Source organism: Lonchura striata, chromosome 14 (genome assembly GCF_050655825.1).
Source record: "Lonchura striata isolate lonStrDom1 chromosome 14, ASM5065582v1, whole genome shotgun sequence".
NCBI lineage: Eukaryota > Metazoa > Chordata > Aves > Passeriformes > Estrildidae > Lonchura > Lonchura striata.
In genome coordinates this window covers 13,607,017-13,627,077 of record NC_140716.1, presented here as the reverse complement: position 1 = coordinate 13,627,077, position 20,061 = coordinate 13,607,017, and the positions used below count along the sequence as shown (strand labels likewise).

The 20,061-nt window shown below is 47.3% G+C and overlaps 2 protein-coding genes across 4 annotated transcripts in view; one reads left to right on the top strand and one right to left on the bottom strand.

Annotated features, from left to right (window-relative positions):
* Window positions 1–20,061, top strand: part of RBFOX1 (RNA binding fox-1 homolog 1) — a 1,274,894-nt gene that overhangs the window by 4,716 nt on the left and 1,250,117 nt on the right. The gene's annotated exons all lie outside the window — the stretch shown is intronic.
* GSG1L (GSG1 like) overlaps window positions 1–20,061 on the bottom strand; it is a 58,031-nt gene that overhangs the window by 13,452 nt on the left and 24,518 nt on the right. For both annotated transcript variants that reach the window (XM_021531205.4, XM_085591755.1), the window contains exons 3-5: window positions 10,130–10,282; window positions 5,997–6,108; window positions 741–908 (exon numbers count right to left, since the gene is read on the bottom strand). In XM_021531205.4, the coding sequence (XP_021386880.3) occupies window positions 741–908; window positions 5,997–6,108; window positions 10,130–10,282 (433 nt within the window). The remainder of the gene's footprint in view (window positions 1–740; window positions 909–5,996; window positions 6,109–10,129; window positions 10,283–20,061) is intronic.

The following is a 20,061-nucleotide window of genomic DNA, read 5'->3' as shown; positions in this document are numbered from 1 at the left end:
TCCATCACCCTATGGAGCCCATCCCTGCTGTGTGAGCCCAGGATCTGTGTTGTTCTTCACAATCCACAGCTTTAACCAAAGCCTGAACTTCCTCACCAAAGATTGAGGGCAGGAGGGTCCTGGAGCAGCCACAGGGACCAGCTGCTGGGCAGAGTGACAGAGCACCTCTGGGTCTTGGGACCCACCAGGGCTCCAGTCCACCCCTGACCCTGGTGGCAGGGTGGGTGCCACCGTGGGGGTGGCACCGTGTGGATGTTTGCCGTATTTGTGTGGATTTGCTCCAGAGGATGGGTTGTGCAAAGCAGCCAGGGATGGGCTGTGGGCATGGGACCACACGTGGGAGATGGCACCTCCAAAGTGGCCTGGTGGTGGCTGGAAAATGCCCCAGCAGCTTTGGGATTTTTGGGAGGTGCCTGCTGCAGGTGCTGAGGAAGGATGGATTCACATTTGGTGCATCCCCACAATTTTACCTTTCTAGGGAGGGAAAATCAGCTTTTTGTGAATTGGGTGCATATTGTAAATATTTTAATGAGCACAGGAGAAAGGGTGAGCACTAGGACAGAACTAAATTTAAGAAAAACCAAATCAAGGAGGACCTTTTGTGTTTGCCTTTCACACACGCCTTTTCCAGGTGCCTCAGAGTCTCACCCATGAGTGCTGAAGTGGGTGAGAGCCTGGGCTTTCTGAAACCAGCAGAGTCCATGAAAACCTCCCCTGATGGAGTGACTGACTGCACTGACCTTTCTCTGAAGTACTTGATGGCTTCCTGGTCTAGGAAGTTCTGCTCTTCTCGAAAGCCCTGCTCAAAGATTTTGCGCTTGTGCCTGAATTCAATGACAGTCTTAGTGTAAGAGTTGAGGGTGGTGACGGAGGCAGCCATGCAGCAGGTGAAGGAGCCCCACGCCAGACTGTGGAGAGAGAAACCAGCAGACAGAGCTGGGTTACACAGCAGCTCATGCCATATTTCTGACACACACACACAGGCTGGGACCAGGCAGGGAAGCTGGAGTGACAAACCCATCTCATCTAAGCTCATCTTACCTCCAGAGACCTGTGGCTCGTGCTCAGGCAGGCAGGAGGCTGGGCTGGGGCTGGGCACAGCCTTCACGCCATGGAGAACCCTGTGCTGGGGTGAACACTTAGTGCACCAGGGCCAGACACCTCCTGATCTGCCTCTGAAATGCCTCAGAGCCTTGCAGACAAGTGCTAAAACCCACACACTCCTGGAGGGAGCAATGCCCCAGAGAGTCTTTTGGAGCAGTTTCCCATCCCTGGGATGTGGCAAACAGATTTCTCTCCCTCTCCGGATATTTCATAGAGGTGCACAGAGAGAAATGAAAGAGAAAACAATTTCTATTTCTGCTCCTTGTTTTTCCTATGTGGAATGTGTTTGGAGAATTGTTTACCTGGGGTGAGTGCTTGGTTGGATTCTGGTGAGGATTGTTTGAGCCTGATGGTCAATCCAACCCACCTGGGGCTGGACTCACAGAGAGGGTCATGAGTTGTGTTAGAATTAGAGTCAGAGAAAGTAGTATGTAGTTTTAGTATCCTCCTTTTATATAGTATACTAATGTATTTTAGCATAGTTATAATAAAGAAATAATTCAGCCTTCTGAATTGAGTCAGACATTGTCATTTCTTCCCACTGGGTTCACCTGCATTTACAATACTGGGGCACTGCTGCACAAAGCCACTGCAGGGATGGTTTCTAATCTGCTGTTCATGCCTTCCTCAGACTACTGCATTTCCTTCTGTCCTGGTTCATGGACACCTCTGGCCTTCCTGCCTTGTGTCTGGTCTCTGAAAGCCTGACCAGACCAGAAGACAACATTCCAGCCTGGGGGCTTTCCTGGCTGGCTCCCCAGAGTGAAGCAGCGCCAGCCACCCTTGGCCAGCCGGGGCCAGCACACCTGCAAGCACCAGCCAGGAGCACAGGGAGGCAGAGGGAGAAGGGAAGTGGAAGCCAATAAAAGACTGGCCCAGTGCCAAGCTGGGACAGCAGCAAGAGCTGTCCTGGGTCTCCTGGCAAGCAGGGTCAGCTGGGAGCTGCTCTGTCCCCTGCTTGTGGACAGGGCTTACCCCAGCTTCTCTTGTTCTCCCTGACCTCAAGTTCAGATGGGGCTGGTGAGGGACTCATGGCACCAAGGAGTTGAGATACTTTTTGAGCATGAAATGAGGCTGCAAAAACAGGCCCTGAATTACTCCTTTTGTCTGCAGAGCTTCTCTGCCTTCCAGCTCCCCTTGGCTTCACTCAGCCCATCAACTCTGGCTACACATAGTTCACAGTGGCTGCCTAAATAAACTGGATTAACTCCATCATCTGTGATGGTGGCACACTTTACCTGCTCCTTTTTGCACTTTTTCTATAACAAATTGATCTGAATTATGCAGAGCAGAAAGTACCCAGCCCCAGTAGCATTATCTTATAAATACGCATTGTCAACACAGCTCTCAGCATGAACTATTTTCCCATTCTGCAAAAGACCTGCAGACAAGGAAGCAGTTTCTCATTTCAAATTAGACAAAACTTGAAAAAGAGCACATATTCATGGACTGACAAATTCTGGGGAAAAAATGGCTCAAGTAAACAGAAATGGCTCATTTCAATGATTTCAAAATTCAGCTTACAGCAAGTCCTGCAGGGACTCCTGAGGCAATGAGATGTGTGGAGGCAGCTCTTTCCCTGTCATTTTTGAACCTGTTAGCCAGATGCAATCAAATGAGAAGGAAATGTAGTGACCCTGGAGTGACAAAGTTCCCTGAAGTTTCCAATGGCTGGGGGAGAAGCAGGAAGGGAGCTTGTGCTAGGTGTGAGTGTCCAGGCACAGCATCTTCCTGGCCTGCCATGAGCCTTCCTCCCACGGGAGTGTGGGGAAGAGCTCCAGCAGCTGCAAACAGTTCCAGCTGGGCTCCCAAGCAGTATCCAGGAAGAAACCAGCCAAAACCACATGCCTCACTGTGCCTGGGAGGTGCCTGGGGAATGGCATTTGAAGGAGAACTTCTCTTGGGTGTTTCTGATGGTTTCTGATGAAATCAGAAGTGCTGAAAGGTTCAGAGAAGGAAATACAGAATGAAGACTCTCAGTGCCTGGAATTTGTGAAATCATAGTAATTAGGTAATTAGGATAGGTGCACTTTAGTTTTTATGGACCTTGGTTAAATGCTATTTATTTTGAATTGTAAAAAGCGGTTGTCCTACCTTAGGAGTTACACTTAGGTAAAGGCCTCTTTAACAGCAATGTTGTTAATTCTCCATGCCAGCTGCGCCCCAGATGTGCTGGGACTGTACCCATAGACCCTCCTGCAGCTGAGCTCAGGGCTGGGCTCTCAGGTTCCTCCATGGCTCAGACAGCTCAGGCTTTTTATATTTATTTGCTTTAGAGAGTCTGAACTTGAACATCCACTGATCCTCAGAGGCACTGAAATCCCAGGCCTGGAGAATGCCCTGGCCCACTCCTGAGTCGTGCCAGAGCCCAGAACAACCTCCAGGCTTTGCCAATGGCTTGGGAATGGGGTAGGACAGCAGACACCACCCTGAGACACCTGAGCAGACCATAAGCAGCCCTTCTTCATTTGGGGGAGGCTGTTTTTATCATTCCCTTTTGATAGAGGGGAAGTAGAGTCACAGAAAACTTAATTTTCCCACTGGCCCTAAGGAAAGGTATGGCAGTGTGGAAATGCCAGCTCCCCAAGGCCCTTTGGCTCTGGGCCATGGGGACAGTGTTCCCTGGCCCCACTTGCCAGGGCTGTTTCAGTTCTCTGGGCTCTGCTCTGTGGCTGGGGGCTGCAGTGGCACATTTACAGCAGGCTGGAGTTAAGGGTGGTGGTGACAACTGCTGGGTCAGGGCTTCTCAAAGCTCATGTTCCAGAACATCAGAACATCATCAGAACCCAGGTGGAGCAGAAAATAATTCCTGCATGTGTGTTTTTCCACCAGGCTGGGTGGGCATTTGTAATTAACTCTTCTGAAAGAACTCATTTGAGTTTGGGTGGTGCCAGGGGAGGTTCTCTGCTCTGTACAACAGTGCTGGCTCAGTGTAGCTGGGAAGGCAGAAGCCTTGGTTTTGCTCCTTTTGACCTCCAGCCCTCCCTTCCTTTTCCAGCTCTGCTATGCTCTGCTAGCATGGCATGAGGGGCCCCACAGCTGTCCCCAGGCTGCTGAGCAGCACTGCAGGCTGCAAATGCTGCTGCTGCTCAGCCCCGTGCCAGCTGAGCCGCTGGTTGGAAGGAGACTGCTGGGTGCAAGAAGCAGCTTTGTGGCTGCAGTGGCTGGAGAGGAGCTCAGCTCCCAGCGTGGCTGTGTGGAGTGAAGCTGAGTCTCACCCCAGGAATTCAGGCAGAGGGGACATTGCTCCCACATATTTCCCTGCTTGTGAGTATCTGAGTCATCCACAGTGAGACTCAGTCCAGTCCTGGTGCTTGAACCAAAGCCCACTGTGCCCTCCCTGGCTGTGGCTGCCCAGGGAGAGCTGAGGGAGAGGGCTGGGTCTGGACTTCATCTCCCATGGGACACAGCTCCCAAATCCATCTCCCATGGGACACATCTCCTAAACCCATCTCTCATGGGATACCACCTTCATCTCCTGTGGAACACCAGCTTCCAGCCCCATCTCCCATGGGACACAGATCCCAAACCCATCTGCCATAGGACACCAGCCCCATCTCTGTGGGATACCAGCCCCATGTGTGGGATACCAGCCCCATGTGTGGGATACCAGCCCCATCTCTGGGGACACAGCTCCAGCAGGGAATGTGGGTGGGATGAGTGGGCCCAGGGAGATCTCTCAGGATTCCCTGAGGGACCCTGGTGCCCACTCTGAGCCATGGGGGCTCTTGGCTTGCACAAGATGAAGGAGAATAATCTAATGAGTGTTTATCATGCAAGACATTTAACGGCATTTTGAAGTCTGAGTATTGCGGTAAATTACAAAATAGATTACTGAAGACAAATACACCTTATTATTTAAATCTATTGAAAATTATACAATTATTGTGACAGATTTGTTATAAATATTAATATAAATATTATAAATGTGAATGCAATGTATTTATAAGTCCATTATCACATGCAATAAATATTCATTATTGCGACACCAAATAAGCTGTATTTTAAATATAATGTCATTCGTATTTTGCAACATGTTGCTAAAATGGTAGTAACTCCTCCTATGAAACACAGTGGAAAGAGGTGAGGAGACTTAAATAATTCCCTGCAGTGCTGTGCATAAGAAGTATTTACTTGTTGGTGTTAGCAAAGATTGTTGTCTTTGTTTTGAGATGGAAAGAAAATAATGTGCTATTTTTAGAAATTACAAGAAGAAGGTATTTTCCCTATCCATCCAAATAGGCTGATGCCTCTGGAGGACTGGGGATGCTGTTTGCAGGTATTTTTATTCTCCACAGCCTCCTGCTCTTGGTAAGCTTCTTATAAACATGCAAGCAATATAACACATTTGCTGTGTCTTGGCCAAATTAGTTTTATGTGATTTTAGAAGATAAATGGAAAAGGTTAAAAAAAAAAAAAAAAAAAAAAAAAAAAGCCATGCCCATTTTCCCAAGCCTTCTCCCCATGATCCACAGGGAAGTCTCATGGTGCCAGGAGCACTGCACCTTCCTCTGCACTTGTGTTCAAAGCTGCACCGTAAGGTTCAACTGAGACATTAATTAAAAACAAGGAAAAAAAAAAAAACCTCAAAGTCTCAGAAATGCCATGGCAATTATGTTCCTAAATTGAACTTTAATGAGAGTGCTCAATCTGTGTTGTAATTGTGGGTGCTGTTTATTTACAAATGCTCTGTACCTGCTGATAGAACAGCTGCTGCTGCACTGAACTGTCCCCCACACCTCCAAACCTGCACGGCCCTGGGGGCTCCTGCTCCTGCAGGTTTGGAGATCCACAGGGGCACCCCTGGCACTTGGAGGTGATGTGTGCAGCATCCCAACAGGCTGATGGAACAGCTGCAGAGGGGAAAGAGATGAACGTGGGGTGACACTTACCAGAAGGACCATCCATAGTCCCAGGAGTGTGGTCGCCAGTCCTCTGGCCCAAGGCTGACTGTCACTTGGAAAACTTGAGTGTACATCATGTGTGCCACCATCCCCAAGAGACCTGGGAAGCAGGGATTAGAACAGGAATTTTTGTGCCAAACGTGTTTTTTATCATTCTTGAGGGAGCTACTGCTAGAAGTGCTTTGAGAGCTCCAAAAAAGTCTTTGTTGTACTTTTATGCCTCCTGTTCTACTGTGGAGGAGGGAGCTGCATGGGCAGAGGAAAGATGTGACTGAGAGCTCATTATTTTACATCATTCTGAATTCTCAATTAAGAGAGGAGTTGAAGAAAGAAAATAATTGAAGAAAATGCTGCACAAGGAGCATCCCCACCAACCCTGCTGCTGCCAGCCAGGGCTGTGCCACCCACAGCCACCTCACAGCCCAGCACAGACAGGCCCCAGGTGACAGAAGGAGGAGAGAGGCTTCTGCAGGCAGTGCAGCTCAGTGTGTTCATGCCACACAACCAGAGTTTGCTAGGATTTATGAATTTGAACACTCATAAAACATTTGGAAGTTGCACCAGGAAGTGAATGAGCTTGGTTCTCCTGATGATGTGTGGTGAGAGGACCCCATTGGGATATTTTAGGTGGTGCAGGGCTGGTGATGCTTTTGTGACACTGTTGGAGCTCACTGAGAGAACTGCAGCTGGGTGAGGATCAGCCTTTCAGTCTCTGTGAAGTTAAAGAACAAGGCTGCAGTAAGTCACAGGGTGGCCTGAGTGGCTCTGTCTTTAGCTGGCCACTGTGCTCCTTCAGTTTGAACAGAAAAAAAACCCCTAAACTTTATATTTAAACAGCCCTTTGAGGAAAACCAAACCCCGCTTTTCAAGCAGTGGTGGTCAGGAGCAGCTCTGAGGCTTGGAGTATTTTCTAGCTACAGTAATTTGGGATGTTCCTGCCATGGCAGGGTGATGATCCCCAAGCAGCTCTGGAAAGTGAAGGTTCAGGCTAAGGAGGTGGGGCTGGATCACTCTATCCCAAATAGTTCTTGGGCCTACAGATGTGCAGGAGCCTCTTGTGCTGCAGTGGCAATTCCAGGCACTTAGAAATACCAATATTCTGTCATGGTTGGTGCAGTGAGGTCTGTGTGCTACACTTTGACCATTCATTCACCCTTCTCTCTGACCACCTAACTTCTCCCATGATCCGGATTTCCCTTCCCCAGCACACCCAATTTTTGGCTCTTCTTTCCTTCTTACTCTCAGTACCTAAACCACTCCATTAGTCTCCCCAGAGATGTGGATGATTCAGGGCACTTCTGGGGGAGGGCAGCTGGGGAATGTTTGTGTTGTGGGCATGTTGAGCAGGACCTTCAGCAAGACAAAAGTCAGATTTGATACAGACAAGTGCAGAGGCTGAGGGAAGACGTTGTGTTACTGGGAGCTGGGGTGATTTGCTCAGCTGCCTCGTGTTGGAGTGACACACTGCAAAGATAGGAGGTGGAAAGAGCAATTCTCTCCAGGAGGAACGAGATTTGGGCAGGGTGGGTGGCCTAATGGGAGCACAGCAAAGTGCTGCACACCTTGCTTTTTATCCTGGTTGTATTTAATTTCCAGAATGCAGCGGGAACTTGCTGAACTTTTTATTTTAATCAGTGGATTTTTCTTCAGCTGACAGTTGTGCCTTGATCTTAAGCTTGGAGTTTGCTATTTCTATATGTCCTGTCAGTAATTTTTCACCCCTAATAAAATATTACAGCCTGCCCTGAGACCTGTCAGAGTCACTCAGAGGCAGCAGGAGGTTTGACACAGCCAGGACGAGCCCCAGCAGGGCTGAGCTGCTCGGCTCTGTCACACAGACCTTGCTCAGGGTGTGAGCCACCTTCAGCCCTGTGCCTGTGTGGGAGGCTGAGGTGACACTCACTGGTGCAGGTGAGGAGGAGGAGGTCACCAGCAAACACTGGAAATGTTCTTTATTTTGTCTGCCTAATGGCAGGGCGGGATGGAGCTGGATCTGCACCTGGCAGGGCTGTTGCTGCTGTTATGCCACATCCAAACTAAGCAGAATAATGCAAATCATTTGTTGTGCTGCTTCATTCACTTTTGGTTTGGTCTATTTTAGCTGTGCCTTGCCAAGTTCTCCGTGGGGAAACCCTCTGGTCCTTTTTGCTGTACACTTAATGAGCTAAAATGAGCTGCCTGTACCACAAATCAACAAAAGCTCCATGCCCAGGACCATCTTTCCCCCCAGCTGGGAAAAGTTGCTTGAGGCTGGGCAGGGAGGGCACAATGCCTGTGCCCACCCAGGCTCCAGGGCAAGAGGTGTTTGCAGGTGGAAAATCCTGGTGATGTGGTGAGCTGGAGTGGTTGGCAGTGCAGAAACACTGATCATCCACAGCTGCTATGAGATGCTGAGCCCTGCAGGACCAGAGCTGCATGGAGGTGTCAGTAATGGGAGAAATTAATGAGCTTTGGAAAGCTGGAGATGAAGGAAATTTAGAAAAGACAATATATTTTAAAGCATTTAATGGTATTTTTTTACTAGAAATGCCATTTATGGAATATATCACATTAATTAAAATGTTTTATTATAAATATTACATGAGAGGCATATGTAAATTTTTTTGTTTGTGTAAGGTTAAGAGAGATACCAAAATTGTGATGTTGTGGCTCATAGGAACAGCAATAAGTGACCACAGTGCTGGGATATTTTTTCCTAGACTTTAGATGTTGAGCTATGAGAATGTGGAGATCTCATTGCCCTTTTATGAGGGAATTCAAGCATGAATTTAATGAGGAGTGTTATGCTCCAATGGAAAGTCCTCTTCATTACCTAATTTCTATTAAGCTATGTCATTATAAATATGCTAAGCTTAAATAAATATAGTTTTCTTCTTTCCCCTGATATCCCTGCCATTGAAAATAACAGCTAGCAGTGTACTGGGGTTTGGGGTTTTATCCTTGTTTCAATTCCTCTATCATTTTTCCCAGTAAAATTTTGAAGTTTATATTTGGACTATCTTGGCAATGTACTTAGAAAGAGGGAAGGCCAAAATAAAAATAGAAAGTTGTGTAGGAAAGAAAACTTCATCATTCTTACAAAACTTTAAAACTGCAGTTAATGGTGAAGGGACAGAGGAACAACATGGAAGTAATTGATTGAATGCTGAAGAAATTCACATAGTTTGATTTTGAAAATGGAACTGATTTTTTTTTTTTTTTAAGTTCCAAATTATATCCAAAGCTGAAAAATATGCTTTGGCAATTCGTATCAGATTTTGTCACTCAGCTCTACTTCTGACCTTTCTTTCTTGTTATTATTTCACCATTTGCAGCTATCCCTGAAGATACAAAGTCATTCCCAGGATGTACACTGCCTCTTGTAATGCCTTCAGCCTGAAATGCAGCAGGATAAAATGCACTTCTATTGCAGAAATTCTTTCTGCCAGAGAGGTCCACGCAGGCGTGCTCACATGGGCACCCTGGCTGCTTGTATAAATCCTGGAAAGTGGGGGTTTTAGCCAGAAAATCTTCACAGAAGTCAAGGGGCACTTAACCACAGGGTTGGACTTATTTTAAAGAAGTGAATCCCTCAAGTTCATATGGTGAGGGGCCCCAGGTACAGCCTGAGCACGAAACCAGCCCAAGAGTTCTGAGAGATGTGCATGTCCCAGCCCACTCCTGGGGCTGCTCCTCAGTGCCAGGATTAGAGCCCTTTTCATTCTCCATTTTGTTAATTAACAACATGAGCTCCTTTCTTTGGTTTTCCAGCCACCACCTACTTTCAGGATTAAAAGAGAAAAAAGACTTTTCAGCGTTCCATGTTTTTAATTTTCCTCTGGAAAATGAGTGTGATGATGCTGCAAATGGAGCTGAGGCTGGAGCTGTGGTAATGGCTGTGCGGGCTGGGGAAGGATAATTACTGCATTGCTGCTGTGAAATCAGGAATGAGGATATTCACTTCTCCCTGGCAAGAGGAGAATTTATCATGCAGTCTTTGTGCCAAAGGAACAAAAAATTACAGTGAAAAATTGCAATCGCTAAATGGGGATAAGAGAGTCTTGGAGCCTCTGGTTTTTTATTCTCTCAAAGTTGTGAAATTTTGCTTTGTGGTGGTAAAAAGGGGAAGGGGAGGTTCATACCTGAAAGCACAGTGAAGACAGCAGCAAAGGCATTTAACTTGAGCCCATCTATGACACTGCTTGAATGAAAGAGCTCGAGGCACATGAGGCTGAACCCGACGACCAACAGCATGATGTACAACACCTCGGACACCACTGAGAGCCACAGCACACCTGGGGGCAAAGAGCAGCAACCAGTCATCACCTGGGGAAGACTTTCAAGAGGTTAAAGTTGGCAAAAATTAATTAGGAAATCGGGAATATCCAGGAGTAACTGTGTATTAGGAATTTTTTGGAAAAGTTGGTTTGTTTTTGAGGTTGCCAATTGTAATTTGTTGTTTTGTTTTTGTTTTTTTTTTTTCAAATGTTTATCACATCCACTGTATATTGGGAAAAATTTCTTTACTGAAAAAGTCATTAAGCACAGTGTCTGCCCAGGGGAGTGGCAGAGTCACCATCCCTGGAAGGGTTCAGAAAACAAGTAAAGGTGGCACTTCCAAATGTGGTTTCGGGGCATGAGAACATTTGCCATAAAAGGTTGGCCTTAAGGATTTTGGTGGTCTTTTCCAGCCTTAATGATTCTGTGATTCCCAGAGCTTGAACTCAGCAAACCACGGCCCAAACTCAGAAAAACAGAAAAAGCAGTGAATGAGGATGTGAAGAGTGGCAGGGTGGTTAAGACACTGCAGAAAGAACAAGCTGTTGCTTGTTCTTGTTCAGTTTGGCTACAGAACCTCTGTGGGTATGTGTGAGAACCTCTTGGCTCCTCTGAGCCAAGGCACAGCTCACAGAATTAATTTCCCCACCTGTTCCACAGTTTAGCTGAGCACAATCCACCACGCAGGGAGGTGATGGCACAGGAATGTCTGTGTGCTGGTGGGAGCTGGACAGCCTTGGATGCCTCTTTTCCACAAAGAAAATCAATTCAGCCCATGTTTTAAAATTCTTGCCACAGCCTGTTGCTGGGGGCTGTTATTAGAGCAGCCCTGCAGGATGCTGGTCTCATTCAGGGTGTTCTCACAGGGTTTGTGCCACGGGACTCGCCCAGAAACAGCCACAACTACAGCAGGCTGGGCACAGATGTTTGCAACGTGCTCAGCTGAGGAGCTGCAGATGCAAAAATGCCTGGCTCGGGTTTCCTCAGCCCCTGGGTGCAGCCCTGAGGGTCAGGGCCCTGTCTGAGCTCTGCAGGACTCGGGGCAGTGCCCAGGGCAGAGCATGGGGCAGTGCCCAGCAGGGACTGATGCACCACCAGGAGATGTCACCTTTGGGGATTCCAGCAGCACAAAACCTCCAGCAGGATCTGCTGAGTCTTTGAAAGTCACCAAGCCATGGGGTAAATTGGAGAGGATGAGAACAGATGATAAGATTGAGTCCCTGCCCAGTTTCCAATCGCTGTTTCAGCATGAGAATCTGCTCAAATTCTCCAGTACATTTGCTAACCTGATTGCTAGAGAATTCACCTGGAAACAATGAGCAGTGATGGAAAATTTCAGGCTAAGCAATTGAAACATGGAAAGTTAAGCATCTGAAGACAATGGCTTATATTAGAAAATGTTAGCTGTAACCATAGAGACTGCTACAGGCTTCACTTATATTAATACCTTCTCTCCTCACTGTGAGAGCACATGTGTGATAAAGCCTACAGTCCAGCTTATCAAACCAGATATGCAGTCTCACTTTTATCAAATATTTGAGTGGCCTCTTGGTGACCAGGCTGATCCCAGCTCATATTTTGTCCGGGAATTCATCTTTATAATTACATCTAATTAATATGTGCTATTCGTTGTTGCCACTGTAGTTGACCTTTTGAGTCCTTAAACCACACTACAGAGATGGCAATAAATAAAGCTTTTAATTACTCACAGTAGCTGTGTGTGCAATATTGCATCTATCAACAGCAAACAGCTGCTTATCTCACTCCTCTAAGTCAACTTGGTATCAGGCAACTGGCACACTCTTCCAAAAAGGAAGGCAAGTGAGAGAGAGCAGAAACAGCAGGGTTTAGAAGGGATTTTGCCTCATTTTCTCAGACCAGCAGTGTCTGTGATGAGAGAATGATGGAATGATTTGAGTTTGGAAGAATCAGATGATGCAAACCTGACCCGCAAACTGAGGCAGCAGAGAGCCCTAACTAATGAGCTGTAATCCATTCAGCCCACACTTGAAATATTAATGTACAACACACCTGCCCAGGTGTTTATTGCCCCCAGTCAAGCCTTGTGGACCCCCACGGATGCTCTGTGCACACAGGGCAGTGCTGTAACAGTGTCTGCAGCTCACCACTGTGGTGTGGCCCCAGCTGTGCTTCCCTGAGGAGCATCTGGGCCCAGGGAGCTGCAGCCCATGGGTGACATCAGGCTGGTGGTACTCATGTTTAGGGCCAATTCTCTTGGATGTTTTTATCAATGACCTGGACCCTCTTAAGGAAATTTGCTCCTGGTGATCCTAAATCAGGAGGAGACCCTGAGTCCCTTGAGAATGGAGGCTCCTTAGAGAGAGATCTCAGTAGATTTGAGTGTCACCAAGCAGATGAAATCCAACAAGGACAAATGCTGGGTTCTGCTCCTGGGCCAGGGTAATCCTGGAGGTACCTACAGACAGGGAACAAGGAGCTGGGAGTGCAGCCCTGCAGGAGGGCTCAGGGGGTTTGGTGATGGCTCTGGGGGTTTGGTTGATGGTTCTGGGGGTTTGGTGATGGCTCTGGGGGTTCAGGTGATGTACTCAGCTCTATATATGCACACCCTACCCTTTGCCCACCTATGACCCAGTGCCTGCAGCTGTGTGCAGTGATTTTGGAAAGAGCAGGGAGCTGGGGAGGTGCACATGTCCCTATGGGGGCATCTGGGTTCGTGTGTCCATTGCAAGGGGACACACTCAGAGGAACAGGAAGGCTCTGGGAGCTGAGCCTGGAGGGCCTGGGGGCAGCTGGTGTCCTTTATTCTCCTAAGGAAGGAGAAAGGAGCAGGAGGGAGGAACACCTGACTGTGTGGCTTGTGTCACAGGGAGTGCTTTGACTTCCCTTCCAAAGGGCTGGGATAAGAGTTGCTTTGCCAGCAGCATCACCTTGCAAGGAAATGATGAAAAGCTCAATGAGATGTGAGTTTTGCTCTCCTGTAAATCCTTTTTCTGATGAGACACGAAGGCTGGGTGAGTTTGCTGTGGGAGGCATAGTCAATTACTACTTTTTTTGGGGCCCTGTTCATATCTACCAAGGAACTCTCTTGTCTTATTCCGTGGTGTGACTGAATACCTGCTCTGTGCCTTTTGTTTAGTGCATCTAATGTGGGGAAAGGCAAGTCCCACATGCAGTGTTTGCATAGTTCTATGTCCTGTCCTGCTTCTCTGATTTTGAATTTCATCTGAAATAATAATACCCAGAAAATGCAACCTGTGTATGAATTTTGCATTTTCCTGTGCCTGCCTGAAGCAGAACAGTTGCTTCAGGTTATTAATTCAGGAGACAGAGTCTTTCTGTTCTGTGCTGATGGTGAAGTGATCTCCCACTGCTCCTCTCTCAACATGAGATTCATGAGGCAGTCACTTGGCATCACTTCGCTCGCAACCTCTTACAGCCTCCTTCCTGCAAAGTAGAGAGCTCCTTCTCTTGAGGGGACCTCAGTCATTCCAGGTGACAGGGAAGAAGATCTCCCGGGTATCTTTCTCTTTTCCAATCTTCTCTGCTGTCATCTTTTCTGTCTGCTTACTCCCCTCCAGCTTGTGTTCTCTGCCCCAGGGATCTGTCTGGCCTAACTCAGCTTCTATGAAAAATCTCTCCTTCAGAAGAGTCAGGACTTGGTTCACTCGAGAGTTCCACTGGATGGCCTGTAAGGGAGGAGCTGTGCTCTCATCAATCTGCAGACTCCTCTCATCTTTTGGTCTCCATCCTCTTTATGCACGTTTGTTTGTTCAGCAAGCCCACTGCTGCCTGTGCAGAGAAGGGGCTGGGGAGGAGCTCAGCTGGGATGTGCCTCTGTGCCAAGGACATTCCAATGTGACACCTCCCAGGGAAGGAGAGTCTTGGACTTTAAAGCAAAAGCAAACCCAGAGTGGTTTCAGTGGCACTCCCACATACACGAGGGCGGGTATGTGTGAGCAGCCCACCCAGCATGCATGCACCAGGACACGATGTGTTCAGCCAATCTTTCCAGGATTCCCTGGAATAATGCAGAGGATGACAGCTGTCAAGTCCTCCTCATGCCTGCTGGGCTTTTTTTAGGTGAGAAAATCGTGCTGGGTTTGCACGTTCCCTTCTGTGCTGGCCAGGAGCTGGCAGGGACCTGTCTCGCTGTCCTGTCACTCTCTGTGGAACATCAACTTGTTGTCCTGGATCTGGCCCCATCCTGGTGGCTGAGAGGCTGCAGGAAGGTGGGCACTGTGATCTGGATGACCACTGACAACAGTACCATCAACACCTCCTGTTCTAACACACCTTTTCCTGTTGTTTTTGTCCCTGGTGCTTCTCCACCAGCCAGTCTGTCACCCCTCAGCAGTGTTGCTGACAATGACAGAGCCACTTCTGGGCACTGTGGGACACTTTGGGTCTTTGCTCCCACCCACAGATATGCTGTATGCCCCAGGTGGGATTGCTCTGAACCTCAGCACCTTAGATTGTGAGGCTTTACCTGGAGGAAAAGGGGTCACCAGCTTCAGGACAACCTCCCTGTGAAGCAAAATCCCTGAAAGTACAGGACCTGGGCTCAGCTTCTCACCCGGATTGGAGATTAAAAAGCTGGGACTTGCTGAAAGATTGCACATAAATCAACCTATATCATAGAGCTCCTGCATCAGAAGGAGCCATATCACATTTATATCATCTGATCTCATGGCAGGAAGGAGATCAGTGCAGCAGCTGGGACGTTAAAGAACTTTGTGTCTCTGAGCTTTGTTGTTTCCTAAGCAATGTGTGAGAGACTGTCTTCTCCATGGAGCTCATGGTGGGAAGCACCAGTGTCACCTCCTCAAGGGCTCAGGTCCTGCAGCAGCATTGTTACAAGGAAATTAATTTCCCAGCACTCTGGAAGTGAGCATACTCTTCATTATGGTTGAGAGAACTGTTACCCACAAGACAACTGGGGTTTTAGGCACTCAAGTAGTCCATGAGCCATCTGGCAGGATCAGTCCCTTGCCTTTGTGTCTGACAGCAGAGAGCAGCAGCATTTTGAGAGAAGATCCACAGATCTGAGCGTGTCTCTGCAAGGTGGTGATCAACTCGAGTGCATCTGCCTGCACCGAGATGGTAGAAAAGGGATACTGCAGACAGTCCTGAAGGGATGAAACTGTGGGAACCCAGGGCTTCCCTCTGGCTGCCCTGGAGGGTCTGGGACCCTGGCAGGGCTCAGGAACCCCCCTGGACAGAGCCCCCAGAGACACTGTCTGTGATCTCTGTCCATGGAAAAGAGTTTTCAATTTTACAGGATGAATTACAAGCTCTGACTGTTTGATATAAATAATAATTAAGTGTGGCACGGGTGCAAAAGTAAAATTTTAGGATTCTAGATGAGGGGTTCAGAGGGGACAAGATGGAGGAAATTGGGTGTGCCTTGTCCTTTTTCTCCTTCTTCATGCCCTCCATGTTTCACTGTGGTGTTGGCATTTTTCTGTTGGTTCAGGCTGGGGACACACTGTCCAACGTAGGTGACAGATATTGGCACGTTATTGTAAATCCAGCCCAGGGAGTTTCTGGTATTTAATGTTTGTCACATCCCACTGAGGGCAGAGCCCCACACGCTGCCCTGCAGGACAGAGCTGGGCAGGGCAGCAGAACATGTGAGAGATAAACAGAATAAACAACCTTGGAACCAGCACAGACCAATTATGGCTTCTGCTTTGGCAGCGGGGCTGACAGACAGAGACTTTCTACAATTTCAGAATCATCAATAGCACAGATTCCGACATGAAACAAATGGAACATTTCTTCTGACAGTGGGAGAAGGAATCTTTACCTCAGCCTCCAAAGATCCTCTTAGAACCTGAAATAATTTCAGGTCAGCCCTGGCCATTGAGGAAGGCACTGTGAGTGCCACTCCCACCATGGATCACTGAGTCAGGGAGCTCCAGTGCTGAGCTTCTGTGGAACAGGATTCTGATAAAAGTCATGGGAATTCTGCTTAGAAGAGATCGAGGCATTCAGTGAGTTCCAGATGAAGGAGCCCAAAGAACAGTGTTAATGACTTCCAGGAGGTTTGAGCTGATTTTGACTGCTTGATACCCAAAGTTCATTCCTTGCTCAAATCCACTGCCATTTCCTGACACAAAACAGCAACAGTTCACTCCATCTTTTCCATGATAGAGCTCTGGTTAAACTGAGCCATGTCAATCCTGACATGTTCTGTGCTCCTACCCCACAAAATCCCAAGATGATTCTTGTGTTGCATTATTAAAACCATTTTCGGGCTTGTTAGCAGTTTGGATTGAAACACCAAGAACTTGGATGACATCTGCATGGGATTATGTGCAGAAGATAAAGAAACATTTGCTGCTGTCTGTGGAATTCCAGAGTTCCATAATTTCAATTACTGTTGAGTTGTTGAGATTAATGAGGCCAACAAACCAGTTCTGGAGAGTTTAAATCACATCTATACCTCCTACCACCTACAGTCACATGCAGCCATAGAGTTTGGTGCACACTTGTCAAATCAGAAAAGTTGGGTTTTGGTGCCAGCTCGCTATGCCAACAGGATCTTACGGCAGATTTTGAGGTCCTATCTCCAGATGAAAGAATGAAATCCTCTTCTGGATGCTCCTTCAGGCTGGCCAGGCCATGGAAATGACTGACAAAGATCCTGTGTTGGCTCATGTTCTCAAGGAAACACTGAAGGGGTGGCCAAAACAGGAATTGCTGGGTGACTTCAAAGCAGTTTGAATCCATAAACATGAGCTCTTTGCTCTTAAAGGATTTCTTCAGGGAAAATCATATTGCTATTCCTGAAGGGTGTTGCTGAGTCATGTTAACCATGTTATACCCAGCAAAGGCAGGGATTGTGTGCCTGGAAATGTCTGTCATGCATTTTGGAGAGGGGTTTGGAAATTCTCCAGCACAAAGAAACCCACAAATGAATGTATTACCTGCCATGCTGTGACTGCCTGCTGAAAACCCAGCCTTCCTGAGCAGTGCCCAAGAAGAAATGGTCTGGAATCTGCATTGATTTCTGAGGGCCCTTTCAGACAGAAAATTAGTTTCCTAATTGGGGCAGACTCACATTCAGAATGCCTCAGTGGGAATTCATCCTCCTTAGGACACCCACGGCCTCAGCCTGTGCTCCCTGTGGATCTGTGGCTGCTGCACCCCAGCCCTTCCCAGGGCACAGCTGCTCTCATGGGTCAGGGGCTGCCCGCAGCAGCCCCACCTGAGCTGCCACGCTCTGCCACGCTGTCCCCGAGCAAGGGAGCAGGCTGGACAATGCTGCAGGCAGGCAGAGAGCTCTGGCAGAGCTTTGGAGTGCCTCATAACTCAGTGTCACAGTCTGCCCTGGGAGCCAGGCTCTGTCTGGTGTGAGACACCAGCTCCCGTCACTGCTCAGTCCAGCCCTGAGCTCTCTGGCAGAGTCTGATGGGCAAGGAGAAGCTTTGGGGGCTTTTCTGCATCACTGTTCATCATATGACAAAACCCCTTCTGTCTGCTCAAAGCAGTGGAGCTGAGCAATGTGTGCTCCTAAATAAGCACTGAGATCCTCGTGCCTGACTGAGATGAAATCAGAGTGTGGCACTTGAAGGACAAGCCAGCCCTGCCTTGTGGAGCAGCTGAGGAGACATCAGTGCCCAAGCCATGCTGTCCTGGAGAGTGTGGAACCTCCTCCCCTCCCTGCTGGCAGCTGCTCACCTGTGGGAATCCAGGGCTCCCCTCTGGCTGCCCTAAAAGGCCTGGAACCCTAGCAGGGAGTCAAGAACCCTCCTGTACAAAGCCCCAAGAGACACTGTCTCTAATCTCTATCCATGAAAAAGAGTTTTGATTCTTACAGGATAAATTACAAGCTCTAAATGTTTAATATAAGTAATAATTAAGTATAATACAAGTACAAAAGTAAAATTTAAAAATTCTAAATTAAAAGTTAAAAAAAAAAATTAAGCATATCCTTTTTCTTCTTCTTCATCTTCTTCATACCCTCCATATTTCACTATAATATTAACATTTTTCTATTAATTTAAACTAAAACCACACTATTAAACATAAATAATAAATATTAACACATTATTATAAATATAACACAATTATTAATAATAATATAAAATATTAATAATAATATAATAATAATAATAATTTATAATATATAATGTTTATAACATCCCACTAAAAAACAAAACCCCACACACTGCCCTACAAAACAAACCTGCAGCAAAACAACAAAATATATTATAAAGAAACAAAAATAACCTTAAAAAACAACACGAACAAATTATAGCTTCTTCTTTAACAAAACAAAAAAACCAAAAACTTTCTACAATCTCAAAATCATCAATACCACAAATTCCAACACTAACCCAGACACTGCTGCTGCTGCCTGGGGGAGAAGGTGCTGCTCTCACCCTGTGGCTCACAGCCTTTGTCCCCAGGGTCCCTGAACTGCCACAAAACACTGGAAACCACAAGATGCTGTGGGAAGTCAGCTAGACACCCTGTGTGGGGGAAAAGAGCCCTGTCTGAGGGCCAGCCCTGATTCTGGGGGGTGTCACCTTGCACCCTGCAGTGTCATTTCTTTGTGCAAAAGCATTTCATTCTCCTCCTTCGTCTCCTTCACACTCTCCAGACAGGGACATGGGGAGCTGTGTCCCTTGCTCATGTTAGCAGCAACAAAAAGTTCTGCTCGTGTGGTCTCCTAGGCTGTTCTTGCTGTCCTTGTGTTTCTTGACTCATTGCTCTGCTTTTTCACACTTGGTGATTTTGTTGGAAATGACACCTGGCTCTCGCTTAAATCTCTCTTCTTCAAGAGGGAAGAGAGGAAAAAATAAGGCAAATGGGCACACACTGAGAAATGCTGTGCACGTTGCTTTGGAAGGGCAGTAAGGCCAGCTTCATGTAAATCTCACTCTCTCTTCCAGTGCCATTTGGATGGGTTTAGTCATCTGCTCTTCTCTGCTACTCCAATAGTGGGAATTCCAAGCCAGAAATGCTGCAGTGATCAATACGAAATGGTGAAAAGAATAAACCCTGAGCGTGTTGTTGTGGCTGGCAGCGGGCTGAGCGCTGCTGCTTAATGCAGAGCCACCATCTGCCCATGGCCGTGCTGCAGAGGCACAGCACGGAGCCACCAGGGACACAGCAGCTCCCCGACCCCCAGGGCCACCTGCGGCACCCAAAGCTGCCTGTGCCATCAGCTGCACCGGGCTGCAGGGCTGGATAAAGGGCTGGCACCCAGACAAAGGACTGAGCCTTGCAGAATGTGAGAAACCAGAGGAGGAATACCTGCCACTGCTGAGGGGAGAGAGGAAAAGCTGTGTTTTGGTTTTGTTTCGCTTTAGCTCTTGGTTAGTTTCTTTATTTTGGAAGGTGAGATGGAGCTGTGACTCATAAAATTATTCTCTTCTATGTGATGATGACTTTTGATGGCTCTGGCATCGAGCAAATTGAATCCTGTGTATGATACTGAGCAGACTGTGGGATATCTTTGTATCCATAATCTCTTTTTCCTGGTGTAGTAATATAATGAGTAGAGCAAGACAGTGGAAAAGATGACAAAAAAATACTCTAAAAGAGAATTATCCCATGTACCTTACTAAATATATTTGGGCTCAACGTTTATCTTTGAAGACCATCAGTGCAGGGCCTGTGATGTACTTCCACCCTCAGCACTGGACTGATAAATGAATGATGTTTAGACCAGTGTTCCCCACATCCTTGGCATCCCCAATGTGAAAAACAAGACAGTTTCCTCCTTCAGTAATTATGAATTTAGCTTGAGTTCTGCTGGTAAGAATGGTTTAATCTTTGTAAGTCTAATTGCCCTTTAAAACTA